This window comes from Sceloporus undulatus, chromosome 3 (genome assembly GCF_019175285.1).
Source record: "Sceloporus undulatus isolate JIND9_A2432 ecotype Alabama chromosome 3, SceUnd_v1.1, whole genome shotgun sequence".
NCBI classification, from domain to species: domain Eukaryota; kingdom Metazoa; phylum Chordata; class Lepidosauria; order Squamata; family Phrynosomatidae; genus Sceloporus; species Sceloporus undulatus.
This window is the reverse complement of record NC_056524.1, coordinates 164,369,937-164,383,899: the sequence shown is the minus strand read 5'-3', so window position 1 is coordinate 164,383,899 and position 13,963 is coordinate 164,369,937. Positions and strand designations below refer to the sequence as shown.

At 39.8% G+C, this 13,963-nt stretch overlaps 1 protein-coding gene across 10 annotated transcripts in view; it reads left to right on the top strand.

Annotated features, from left to right (window-relative positions):
- ANK3 (ankyrin 3) overlaps nt 1–13,963 on the top strand; it is a 284,245-nt gene that overhangs the window by 111,537 nt on the left and 158,745 nt on the right. For all 10 annotated transcript variants that reach the window (XM_042458759.1, XM_042458766.1, XM_042458765.1 and 7 more), the window contains one exon: nt 5,600–5,698. In XM_042458759.1, the coding sequence (XP_042314693.1) occupies nt 5,600–5,698 (99 nt within the window). The remainder of the gene's footprint in view (nt 1–5,599; nt 5,699–13,963) is intronic.

Genomic DNA, 13,963 nt, shown 5'->3' with positions numbered 1-13,963 from the left:
AAATAAATTAAGTAACATTCCTGTGAGGAATGTTCCATTTTGATGACAGATGTACTGTATAATTGGCTTCTTAAAATATCTCTGAGTATGTGTATAGTATTCTTATTTTCTATTCTTTTTTAAAATTGACTTTAAAATACATCCTTTTGTTCATCCCGCTTTCTGCCTATCTGCCTGCCTGTCTGTCTCCCTCTTTCTTTTCCCAAGGAAAAGTAGCTAAGAGAGCCAGCTGTGATAGATTGGGCAATTTCTGGAAAATAAACCTAAAATTTCTTCCCTAATAGAAGTCTTTCTATTGAAAAGAAAATTAGGTTCCCATTGAATCATGCTGACTTTTTGATACAGTTCCAGCCAGTACCTTAGGTTTTGTTTTGTTGCTGTTTCTTGTGAATAAAAAGATTGCCAAAAGTATTTAATAAAGAGAAAGTAAAATGTTTCCCGGAAGATAAATATGTTGCAGACAATGTGGCCAGTTTTCTTGCACTCTGCTTGGAAATAAAGTGATCTTGATTCTCAGCTGGATGAAAATCCCCTCCAGATGGACACAGCTGGCCTCTCTTTCTACCAGTCAGGTTGGTGAATAGGAAAGAGCAGTAGTATAGAATGGGTCAGACGTTATTTGAACAGTATTCCAGTATAATACTAATTCCAGCTCTAAGGGGGGGGGGGGGGGGGGGAGAGAATTGGTATGGACTAAATCTCCTAAAACTCCCCAGCCTACGTGGCTGCAAATTGTAGTTGAGCTTGCTGAGCTAACATTTGCCTCGGGGGAAGAAGTATAGGGAGATACTCACCATATCTGAGTGTCACCTCACAAGCAGAGTGGCTGCAGAGGTGATAAAACTGCTCCTTGTAAAATCAGTATAGATGTAAAATGACTGATGCTTAATAAAGTTATTTTTTCCAGAACTGCAGCCCTCCATCAAAGTTACTGTTTCTTTCCACAAGAGACAATTCCCATAATATCACTAAATCTCTGCCCCTCCATTGTTTTTTCCATCCCATCAAGGACACCTCTTTTATATCTGTATTCCTCTTCTAATATTATGAAGCTGCAAATCTGTTTTGAAATGTATTTCTTTGCAGCAACTTGTGTGTGTTTTTAATGTGAGCACGTTGCCCTTCCAGAGATCTGACCACATCTTGAGTATTCATAGGCCTGTTACAGACTGCCAAAATAAAGCTGCTTCGGGTCTCTTTGGAGGTATGCTATTTAAATGATGCATGGGTCCTAAGAGTCCGGAGGTCGGCGCCAAAGCCACACTCCATTCCTAAGTCGAGAGTAAAACTTAGGGGCATGTAAGAAAGGATCTAAAGGATGAAACTAAAGGGAAACAATGCCAAAGAACTTACAAAATTCCAGCAAAGGTAGCTCATACTAAATGGTGGATGGATGAGAGAGAAGAGGGGGGTTGATGCTTCCAGGACAGATTACACTCTTGCCTTTCACCAGGAGTTGGTTCCTTTTTAAAAAAATAAGAATTAAAGTACAGTATTTACACTGACCAGTGGATAAGTCAAGTCAGGTTTTTTGGGTCAATTTTGTGACTAAAATTTCTAGACTTATACTTGAGTATATACAGTAGTATTAAAATATAGGGGATTGGATAGGAAACAGGAAGTCTAGTGGAGACAAAAAGTAGTGGAACGCAAAGATCTGCCTGCTGCCTTTGTTGAAGCACACTGATTAGTTTCTTACAACAGATTTATGGCAGCATAACTGGCCTGTTTTGAAAAAAGGCTTGCTGGGCTGTACCTTCTGGGCTAGGGTGTGCACTGTGACCCATGATAGTGTTTGGAGCCATTTGGTATAGTCTGATACATTAGCCACAGAATAAATAATATGTATATAGGCTCATTCATCAGAAAATAGTTTTTGTTCAGCCAGGTTTTGGATACTGTGGCAGAACACTTTATCATTTCAGCATTATCATTTATTGGCCTAAATTCTGTTGTTTGTTGTGACTAGAATTGACCCATTGAATCAGTGGGATTTGCCTGTCTCTTGATTCATCATTCATCAGTTGATTAAGTATGTCTACTCTAGATGTGACTAACCAGCAGATTGCCAGCCATTTTCATCTTTCTTAGAACTGTGCTTGTTCTTTTTAAATTTGAAAACCAAACTTCATTTCCCCCCATTTTTATGTTATGTATGTTTATAGTTGGATGCTTACATTAGACATCGTAAGAGCCACACTGATTTGGGGTAATTCAGCAGGATGTGAACAGCATCTTGCATCTTTGCGCCTGAGTGAGCCTATCATGTAATTGTCCTGAATGTGCAGCACATTTACATATGGTTGTCTGACTAAACAGTCAGAGTTGAAGATGAGAGATTTCTTTTCAACTGTGTGCATATATTTGCAGTTTCTTATCACAGGGCCTTTGCCATGAGGTAAGGCATAGGCAAGGCAGGTGCCCCAGGCAGCAGATTTTGAAAGCCTGGGTGGTTGGATGGTGAGAGGTATTTTAACTGATTTTTTTATTTGTTATATTACTATGCCATCTTTATGGAACTCAAAAGCTACATAAATGGGGTTTACCAAGCAATCTTCCCATTTAGACAGACCCGGTGGACTCTGTTACTTTTCGTACTATGCCCTGGGATAAATACACTTGTGTTTACTTGTACACATTCTACTGAAAATGGCAAGTTCAGCTTGAGAGCACAGTACAACTACCATGTCGCTCCCCTTGGTTTCAGTGATGCTCATGCAGGGGAATACTTTTTGGAATGTGTCCAGAACTTTTCCTTCCCTCATTGTGAGAACCCTGATACAGAACTGAAATCATTGTCAGCTTATCACTCATCTTCATAAGATCCTGATCTTTGGAAAACCCTTCCACAAGTGGCCAGGCTGCCTCTGGGATTCTGGGAAATATAGTCCAAGTGAATAACTTTTCCAAGCCTTGATTGTCTGATTGGGCCACATTAGCATCAGCATGCCTTCACTTTGTTTACCAGTAATACTGATATGTCTTAACCTTGGACCAGTCCTGCCCCACATAAAACACTGAATGTTACAGTCAGCCCTCTGTGTCCACAGATTTGGCATCTATGGATTCAACTTGACTTGAAAATATTTTTTTTTAATTCCAAAACACAAATTTCAATTTTGTCATTTTATATAGTGAACAATATTTTACTATACCATTATATATGAAGGGACTTGAGCATCCATGAATACAGTGGTACCTCGGGTTACGAAATTAATTCGTTCCGCGGCTAATTTCGTAACCCGAAAAACCTTCGTAACCTGAATTGCCATAGGCGCTAATGGAAAAAATAGCTCTCTGCTGCCCTCCGGTGGCGGCCTTTCCATTGAAAATAGCGCCGAGGTTTTTTCGTAACCCGAAAAAACCTTCGTAAGCCGAAACAATAAATCCCTATGGGATTTTTTCGTATCCCGAAAAATTCGTAAGCTGGGTAATTCGTATCCCGGGGTACCACTGTATTCGTATTCACAGGGAGTCCTAGAACCAAACCCCAGTGGATACCAAGGGCCCACTGTACTTTGTGTCCTTTTGTGCGTGGTTTAGGAAAATTAATTCCTAAAGTGAAATAGCTGTATAGTCCTCCCTCCGTTTTTGAGGGGGATCTGTTCCAGACTACCACCATCACCCCCCGCAAAAATGGAAAACTGTGCATATTCAAACCCTATTGACTTGAATGGAGGCGGGGCCCATGGGGGCGTGTGTTTGCATACCATGGGTGTGCGCCCCATTTTAACTCCCTCTAGATAATCAAGGCGTGTGGATCCCAAGCCTGCGAGAACAGGGGGAGGACTGTATTGGTAGAACAGCTTGATATTTTAAAAGGCATTTCATAATTACTGTTCTGGACAGTTTGTGCTTTCTGGGTTTAGATGAACTGATAATTAGTGTTTTAATCTCCCATCACATTAATATTATACTAGTGGAGCCAGAAAGAGTTTGGGCAGTGTATAAAGGCAGATTTCCTTCTAAGAGAAAATGTTTTCAAATCCTACATGTACAATACAGTTGGCCCTCAGTTATCCACAAATTCTGCCTCCACAGAATCAACCATTCTCATCTTGGAAATATTTTAAAAATCCAAAAAGCAAACCTTGATTTTGCCATCTTATATAAGGGATGATATTTTACTATGTCATTGTATTTAATGGGACTCAAGCTTCCATGGATTTTGGTATCCATGGAAGGTCCTGGAACCAAACCCCAGCGGATACCAAGGACCCACTGTACTACAAACGTGACAGGATTGAAGCTCTGGACACACAAGAGAACTTTTGAAATAGAGGCCTGGGCAGTGAACATAAGAATTTAAAAAAAAAAAAAAGCTGCAAGGCAGGTGAGAGAGTTGTCATTGTGTTTGGGCAACCATGTGTACACACATTTCTCCACACTCCACTCTTTGTCTTAAGCAGTTCTACCAGGTTTTTGAATTACCACAAAGTGTGAGAAACTGTTGAGGAGGGGTGATGAGTGTACACATTACTGCAAAAAATCCTGTAGTACGTCACCTTCAGCTCTCTAAAAAAAATTGTATAATCTACTCCCAGTGTATATCTGGGTGTGTTGAGGCAACCTAAGGCCTTCTCATTTCAGTTGTCTTGTGTCACTATTGCAAGAAGAAATATAAAAATCTGTAAACGTGCTAATATAGCAAGATGCCTCAAGTCCACCAAAGTGAACTTTCTGGATGAGAGGATTTTGAATCCAGGCTCAACTGTAGAAATTCACTTCATAAAGTAGTAGATTGCACCAGTGGTATACTGGTGGTAGATTGCACCAGTGATAGGAAACTTTTCATCCTCTTGGAATCCCCTTAAACTTTACCAGTGGCCATGGTGGGTGGACCTGAAATTGAGAATATCAAGAGGGCTTAATTTTTCTTGCCCTGATTATGCTGTCAAAATAACTGCACTTAACAACAGTGGATTGTATTTGAACTGGTGCAAAATATTGGTAGACCTTTTGGATATTTTCATGGCAGGGTAGGGAGGAGCAATCCCTCAAATTTTTATTTATTTATTTATTTTGCTGTTTTTAAGAGAATTTTCTGCCCAAGAAAGACAGTATTTTAAAAAAAACAGTGTCCTGGAAGCGATGCTATATCATAATGTGGCAGAGTCTGTGTTGGGCCATCCTTGGTGCAGAACATACTTATTGCAGCTCCAACACTGTTTGAAAACCCCAAACCCCAAATTGTCTTCTGTGGAAGATGGGTTGCCTCATGAAAGTGGTAGTCATCGCATTTTGGGCCTAGCCTAAGTGTGCATCTAGACTGTAGAAAATAATGCAGATGGATGCCACTTTAACTGGCATGGCTCCAGCCTACATAATCCTGGGATGTATAGCTTTGCGAGTCACCAGCACTCTTTGGCAGAGAAGGCTACAGACTTTGTAAAACAATAAATCCTAGTATTCCACAGGATGGAGCTACAACATTTAAATTGGTGTCAAATTGCATTATTTGTACAGTGTAGATGCACCCTAAGTCTGAATTATGTAAAGATAAATGTCTTGAAAACCATATCATGCATAACAAGTTCTTTCCAAGTTCAGAGTGAATGATTCTAGAAATTTTACTGCAATCCTTTGTTTTCTCCCACAGAATGACATCACTCCATTGCATGTAGCATCGAAGAGGGGGAACACCAACATGGTTAAGCTGCTTCTTGATAGAGGGGCAAAAATTGATGCCAAAACAAGGGTAAGACTAACTATGAATTTCCTTTTTATCCTTTATTATATCAAATGATTGTAAACTGCACTTTGGCCAAATGAGTTATGGTAGTATGTGCTTTTTGTTGTTATTGTTGTTTGGTTTTTTAATTAGTAGTCTCTCAACTCGTGAAGCACTTGACAGTGAAAACAACTGTTATGTAATTACAATAAATATGTTAAAAATAGGAGAACAAAGGCAAGAACTTCATCAACACATCAGAGTTTGAAAACATTTTGGACTACTACTCTTAGAATACTCTAGCAGGTATGATGAGGGGATTGTTGTAGTTCAAGTCTGAAAAGGTAAGTTTTCCAAGCTCGGCAGCTGACAATACTCCACAACAGTACACCCTGAAACCACCTAAATGTCAAGACTGTATGTTTCTGTATTAGCCTGTTCAGGTTTGGTGGAAGGCTTTCTCTTGGTTCCACCATCATCACAGGGATGTTTGGTGAAGCCAGAGGAGAAAGTCTTTTTGGTGGCTGCTCCCAGGTTGTGCAGATCTCTCCTGTAGGAAGTTCAGTTTGCCTGAATCACATGGGACTGAATCCAGACTTATATATCTGTAGACAGGAGAGTTCCTTCTATATGCAGTTGTTGTTGTTTTTTTATTTAGCTGAGACATCCTCTAGGAAAATAAGGAAAGAAGAAATTCATAATTTCTCCTTGCACTGCAGTTTTGGGCTAGTCTACACATAAATGTATTATGTGAATTGTTGAGGATTTTTGCACATTCACATTGATGCTTAATTGTCTTCACTTTCCTGTGTAAATTTGCATCTGTTTGCCCTCCCTCTGTTGAAAATGCACAGCCATGCTAAGCAGCTGGATGGCCACATGTTTGATAATGCACATCCTCATGGGTACTCCAGTAAAAACCATTACTCTGTATTAGGTTTTTATGGGAAAGAACTCAAGAGGCAGGAATTGAAGGGAAAGTAGGCTGGTGAAAATAGCATTCTCCTTCCACCAATGCCAGTATCTCAGTGTTGTTGTTGTTAACTGCCTTCAAATCAACCCAGACTAATGGTGTCACTGTGGATGAAACATCTCCAGGACCCCTTGTCCTCCACTGCTCTGCTTAGGTCTTGTAGATACAGGCCTGTAGTGTTGGCTAGCATTATTGTCTTTTCTAAGGAATCATGCCTTCTCATGTTGTGGCCAAAATACAGTAGCTTCAGTTTGATCATCTTGGCTTCTAGGAAGATTTCAGGCTTTATCTGTTCAAGGACCCATTTGTTTGTCTTTTTGGCTGTCCATGGTATCCTCAGCACTCTTCACCAGCACTACATCTCAGATAAGTTGATTCTCTTCCTATCTGCTTTCTTCACTGTCCAGCTCTCGCATCTGTATATGGTGACGGGGATACAAGGGCTTGGGCAATTCTAATTTTAGTATTCAGTTGTATATTGTATCTTTATTTATTAGGATCTTGTCTAGTTCTTCATAGCTGCCTATTTCATTCCTAATCTACTTCTGATTTCTTGACTGCATTCTCCATTCTGATCAATCTTTTTGCTGAGGTATGGGAACTCTTTTTACTATTTCAATTTCCTCATTTTCTAGGTTGAATTTATGTACAGTAGTTCCTCCACGGTCATTATTTTTTTGTTTTCTTTATGTTCAGCATTAAGCCTGCCTTTGAACTTTCTTGTTTGACCTTCTTTAGTATTTTTTTCCAAATCTGTGATATTTTCCACTAGTAGTATGTTATCATCCACATATCTTAGATTGTTGATTTTCTTTCCTTCTATCTTCACTCTTCCGAGTTTAAACCTGCTATTCCCATGATATTTTCTGGATACAAGCTGAACAGACAGACTGAAAAAATTCAGCCTTTTTTGATCCATTTGCCAATTGGGAACCATTCTATTCCTCCATGTTCTGTTCTAACAGTAGCCTCTTGTCCTACGTTCAGATTCCTCATCAGGACTATCAAATGTAGTGGCGCTCCCATGTCTTTGAGAGCCTTCCATAGCAGAGCTGAAATCTCTGTAGCCTTGATACATATATTCACTAGATATTGAGGCCTGGTATCCTGCCTCTTTCTGGACTGTAACCCCCAGCCTATATGTCTCTTTCTTTCTGCATTAGACACTTGTCCTAATGAAGCCTCACCTAGGCTGTCTACCCAAAACTGCAAGACTGGTTTTATATCTCACTTGAGGGCTGATTTTATGTTATGTGAAGGAACTTTTTGTTTCAGTACCTAGCAGCTGTTAACTGATGTAAAAGCTAAAGGTAATAACACTGATAGCCAATAAATGGTTGTGACAGTTTCTGTGCATGAACACCTGCACAAAAAGTCTGCCAATGGTAACATTTCACTGCTTGGTTTCTGAGGAGCATTTTCAATTTTTTAAAAAAATCTGCTGTGCTTGATCCACAAAGTCTGTATACTAAACCTGTCCAATTGCCTTTCCTATTCCTCTGTGTTCCAGAATAGAGTTTCAGCAAATAAAACACACTTAGCAAGTTGATTAAATTAGCTTGACTTAGTTTGGCGGTTTGATACTCTGCTTGCCAAGATGAATTTGTGTTTGTCATAGACAGTGAGCACATTTTACCCAGGATTAGCAGTAAGTACTTGTAATCTTCAATCAACTGTGTTGCTGCTGAGCTGAAAGGCCAGCTCTCAGATCTACAGGAAAACATACTGCATGTACAGTTTTATGATCTATTGGGCCAACTGCTGACTTCATAGTAATCATGATGGGTTATGAAACCTGACTGTTCCCAAGGATTGTGTGTTTTTGCTCCTTCCTCTTTTCCCACATGGGTCTTGTATGCTAATGGCTTACAGAAGGTCAGCCTATGCCATGTGGCAAGAACTTTCCAGTGTTTGAAATTGCTTAGCAGAATAAGATGCCTATAGGAACTCCCCATGGATGAGACAAAGAGGACTTCATAGATGACTGATGGAGCACATGGTTTTCATGCAAAAACTCCCTGATGCAATCCCTGGCATCTCCATTTTGGGCTAGAGTAAACCCTTTTGTGAAACTCTGTGGAACTGTTGCTAGTCATTGTAAACTACATTGAGGTAGACAGATCAGCAAGTACCTGTTTTTCTTCTGCCTATGGGGATCTTCTACATATGCAGAAGTGCTTGTGTTCCACTCTCTCTCTCTCTCTCTCTCTCTCTCTTTATATATATATATATATATATATGAGAGCATAAATTCATTATGTCCATTTTTTCTTACCAATGAGAATGCTTACTACCTATTCTCTTGAGATGTTTTGACTAGAATAAGACTTTACAACAAGAATTGGGGAGATATGGTCCTCCAGACATTGTGAGACTGCAGCTCTCATCATCCTTTTTCATTATATTAGTTGGGCTGGTGGGAGCTGGAAGTCCACCCCTTCCCCTAGTCTGCTTTAAGGCTGATGCATGGCCACAATCAAAGCAGGAGCCTCTCCTCCTCTCTTGCCTGATGAATTTTCATAATAAGCACATGACTTGACATAGGGCACTATACTATACATGATAAGTCAGAGTGGGCAGGTTTTTCACACAAAATTTTGTGCATTATTTAATGCTGTAAAGAAAAGAAACAACAGATGCTGTGTCACAAGTTTCAGTGGCAAACATAGAACAGTTGTAACTTATGATTCCAGATCTTATAGCAGAAGTGGAATGGGCTTTTGATGAGCAGAGTGCATAAATAGAGTCAGAGCTCTGAGTAAGTACTTTTTGGATTACAGTTTCCAGAATTCCAGGATTTTTAGTTCTCCCAAAAAAGTAATATTTCCAAACTTTGCTCAAAGATGATATAAAATATTACCCAAATTCAATTTTAATATTTGATTTTGCAAATGCAGACTATCATTCAATATGCATTTTGGTATTGATATTTATTTCTTCATTCACATCCTCTGCACTAACTCACTAAACTCATTGTTAGATTCCATGTTTCCCAGGAAAACTGTATGCTGATATATTAAAAATGGATTTGGATTTGGATTATGAAATCTGGAGCCTTTTTTGGTTTTTGTATTTTTCAAAACCAGCTTAAAAATGTGTAAACATGCTTCTTCTAACAAATTATAAATTAACCGTCATTTTAGGTGGTAGTGCAAGTCAAAGAGGAAATTGATTTAGTCCTTCAAATGCCAAAACTACTACAGAGAAATCCCCTGGCTATGTCATGCCTTTAGGAAGGAATAATTTTCTCTAATTCATTATGGTAAATTTCTCTGAAGATATATATAAAGGCTAAGCACCATCGTATAAAGGAAGTCAAACCCTAAGACATTGTAATCTAGTCCGTAGACTCTAATCCAAAAAAGAAAAGGAAAAGCTTTTAAAAATTGTCTCATCTGCCCCATATGGAAATTATAGATCTTGGTAGGGTGGCTGTACAGTATTCAGCGAGACTGCCATCTTTAGACCTACATGCACAACCTGTTTCTTCTTTACTCCAGCACTAAAGCATCTTCAATCAACACAAGCTTTTCTGGCCTAGAATGTTTTCTAAAGTTATAACAGAGAGAAGGGAACATTACAGAGAACAAAATACTGAAAAGCAAAAATTAGTATTAGTGGAGAAAGACAGATAAAGGAGAGAGGAAGGAAAGAAGGAAAAATAAGAGGGCATAATAATAGAGACACTGTTATAGAGTCAGGAAGATATAGAAAATGATAGGATAAAGAGATAGTCTGACAGTAAGGAAGTAACGATTGAGAATATAAACACGACAGATAGTAATTATGTGTTATGATATATCATGGATGATGGTCAAATGTTGTTTTTCTTTTTATATGTTTTTAAAACTTAATAAAAATCATTTTAAAAAAGGGAAGACTGGAATAAATTTAAGACTATTCAGAGGAAACAGAATCAATTGTTTCTTTCGACTTTTTTCTTAGCTATTTCTTTTAAAGAAACTACTATGACTGACTACATACAACATGTGATGCATGTTAGAATATTTTGATTTCTTAATGATGGAGACAAGAAAGAGCTTAGCAAGTGAGGGGTGCATCCCCCCCAATCCACTTTTTTCAGGAGCAAAATTGCTGGGCCAGAGTGAAGATAGATCCTGGTAGGTTACAGGTAGAATCAAACACAATCTGAAGTGTATTGCTTGTCAGGTCACACAGTAATGTTTATCTGATCCAATAAAACTTTACCATCAAAATATGTACATTTAATCAGTGCTTATATCTCTTAAAAGAGGATCAGTTAAAGTTGATGATGAAATAGTCAGAATGTGCAGTTTAGTTTTGCTTTTTCTGTACTTTTCCCAAGCATATAACAAAAAACAATGTATGCGACCGAGGATCTCCCCCATTGAACAGCTGTGCAGTTTTCTGTGAGTAATAAAAAAAAAAGACTATGAATATAGGTTTTGACTGCAGAGCAATGCAGTTTCTCAAAATCTGGCACAGTTCTCAAAATCTATGCAATTTATGTTGCATCAAGAACAAAAACAAAGTTCTTGCAATTTGCACAAACTTTGAGCATGCCATTCCTGTGTAAGCTTCTTAAGGGCCTGGCAACTCCCAATTTGACCTTGGTTGGAAAACTGATGGATTTACATTCCCTTTGACTAGTATCGTGAGTGGATTTTTTGTCTGTAGGTTTCTGTAGGTATCATCCTCTAAGTGGGGATTAAGTATATATGAAAATTTGATTTAGAGTTAATATCATAGTTATTGAGGACAGTAGACCTGTTCAGACATTTTTGGTTGTACAGGATAAAACGAAATGGGAATTTGAGCTCCAGCCCTGTTCCCTTTCTTTTCAGAGGAAGATGTGAAAGAAGATATATCTCAGTAAGTAAGCTCAATTATGCAGCTCCATGGAATAGAAAGCCCTCTGTTATCACCATTTCCAGTCACATGGAACTTCACAATCACATTTAACTGAACTTGGTCAGAGCTCCTCTTTTGACCTTCCCCAACAACACAGGGAATTTGGAAGTAGAGGGAATGAGCTGAAGTCCATGTCCCTAGCCCCCTCTAGTGTACAGCAATTGATGCCTGACCAGGCCTAGTCCAAACTAGAAATCAAAGTAATAAATAGAACAGTATTGCAGTTGTAATTCAGGGACATACACATGTTAGTCTGGACTATCAGTATTAAAAGGATACTTGTTGCAACTTTGTGACTGAACTGTATGAAAGGAAGAAGACCTAGGGCCTGTACAGATGGCAGGAAAGGGGCGGACAGAGGCCGCTCCTTTCTCCCCTGGACCGTGGCTGTGCCAACCAATCGGCGCAGCAATGATGCACCATGAAAAAGGAGACATGAAACGCGGCTCCTTTCTCCACCGCTGCCAAGGCACCATTAGTGCCCTGGAGTGGTGCGGTGGTTCCTTGTGTACCGTGCCATTTGGACATGGTGCATGAGGCACGTCATCAGTGCATGCACCATCCGAACACGCCCATGCCAAGGTGGAGCCCAAACAGTGCAGTAGACTCGGGAACGTGTGGATGCTCTGTTCTCCCGAGCGCTGGTACACAGCACTAGTCTGTTCCAGGCCCAAGTCTATGAAAGCTTATGCTACAATTTCTCCCTCACAGTTAGTCCCAAAGGTGCTACAAGATCCCTTTGCAATTGCAATCGCAATCGTAAGCACAATTTTTGTAGTACAGTTCTCCCCCCCCCCCCAAAAAAAAAAAGAAGCACAGCATTTCTTTTGATTCTCAGAACATCAAGCAGAAAACCCATGCAGCAGCAGCGGGTTGTGTTTGTGTAAATACTGTTACTCAAATCCTACATCTGAATCCCTGTTACTCCTCTACTGGCTTGCATATAAAAAAGCTCCTCTGGAAGACTAGATATAACTTATGATACATTTAATCTTTGTCCGTGTGTATTTAGGAAGTCCTTAATCTGCCAGTAGTCATAATCATCTCTGGATGTTTCTCCTGAGCTTGCAAGGACTGTTGTATCAGTGGATGGATGCATCCTAATGCCCATAATGTATTTAACGCTTCATATACTCCTACTTTATATGTGCCCAGAAAACAAACACACTGGAAACCCCTTATATCAGAAACAGCATAGTTTTGACGACTATACAGCAGTCACTTTTTAATCTCTATTTTTTCCCTCACCATTAAAACTAGTTGATCTTTATATCATGTTCCGTTGCTTGTTTCATTTTGTATTTCAACTTGGAACCATGGAAAGGAATCAATCAATAAGGAGCGTAGGATCTAAGAATCCAGAAACTTTAACACCTTTTAGATTTTATTAGGAAAGAGGAAATGGCATGATAGGACATAAGTGTGTAACTCCAGTAAGGAGAGTTTCAGATTATGTGGGGAAATTTTGGCCAATTTTGTTTTGCTTCAATATACAGAGAGGCCACCATTCTGCTCAGGCACATGTGTGTGTGAGAGAGAGGCAGGAAGAGATGTAGTTTATACTGAAAGCTAGGACTTGTCTACACTGACCAAAACCCCTTGACTCATCTTGTATTATGTGTGATGACTGCTTACAGTACCTGCAGCCAATCTGCTTCTTTAAACCATTAATCTGTCTTGACAGAAAACTCTATACTCTGGAGTTTCCAAGATGTTTCTGGGTGTGTTGGACATGAGAATGGATGAGGCTGAATCTAGAATGACACGTGCCACTGCACTGTCCCTGCTGGCCTGGCCTCCTCATGTTGATGTGGCCTCGCTGGCCAAGCAGCTGATTGCAAGAGCCTGGCTGTTGCCGTCACTTCTGCTGAGGTCAGAATGGGGTGCCCTGGTATGTGATGACTGTAGCCCCTCTGCACTGATCACACAGGGTCCCTATTGTGACCTCAGCATAAGTGATGACTAGGCTCCAGTAGGAAGCTGCTTGGCTGATGAGGCCAACAGTGGTGGCACTGGCACTGAGGAAGATGGGCCAGCGGGGATGATGTGGTGTTGTCTGGCAGCCTATCTGGACATGTTTGTCTTGCATTGTGGGTGTCAATGCAGAACAATTCTGGAGCATAATACTCTGGATTAAAGGGGCAGTGCAGAGGCACCCCCATTCTTTAAAGCTAACAATTCCTCAAGCTATGCTGTCTTGTTCCCACATCAAAGAGTTTACAGCCATGGTCTCAGCTGTGACAAATTTATTTCTAGCTTGCCTTAAATAGGCAGATGGCTATGCTGTTTCTGCTCATGTGAAACTAGCAAAACTGGATGCACCTTACTCTGTGGACTTGGCCAAATATTAATTTTGGGAGAGATAGAAGCATAACCTGGTGGCACAGTGGTTAAATGCCTGTACTGCAGCCATTCACTCAAAACCA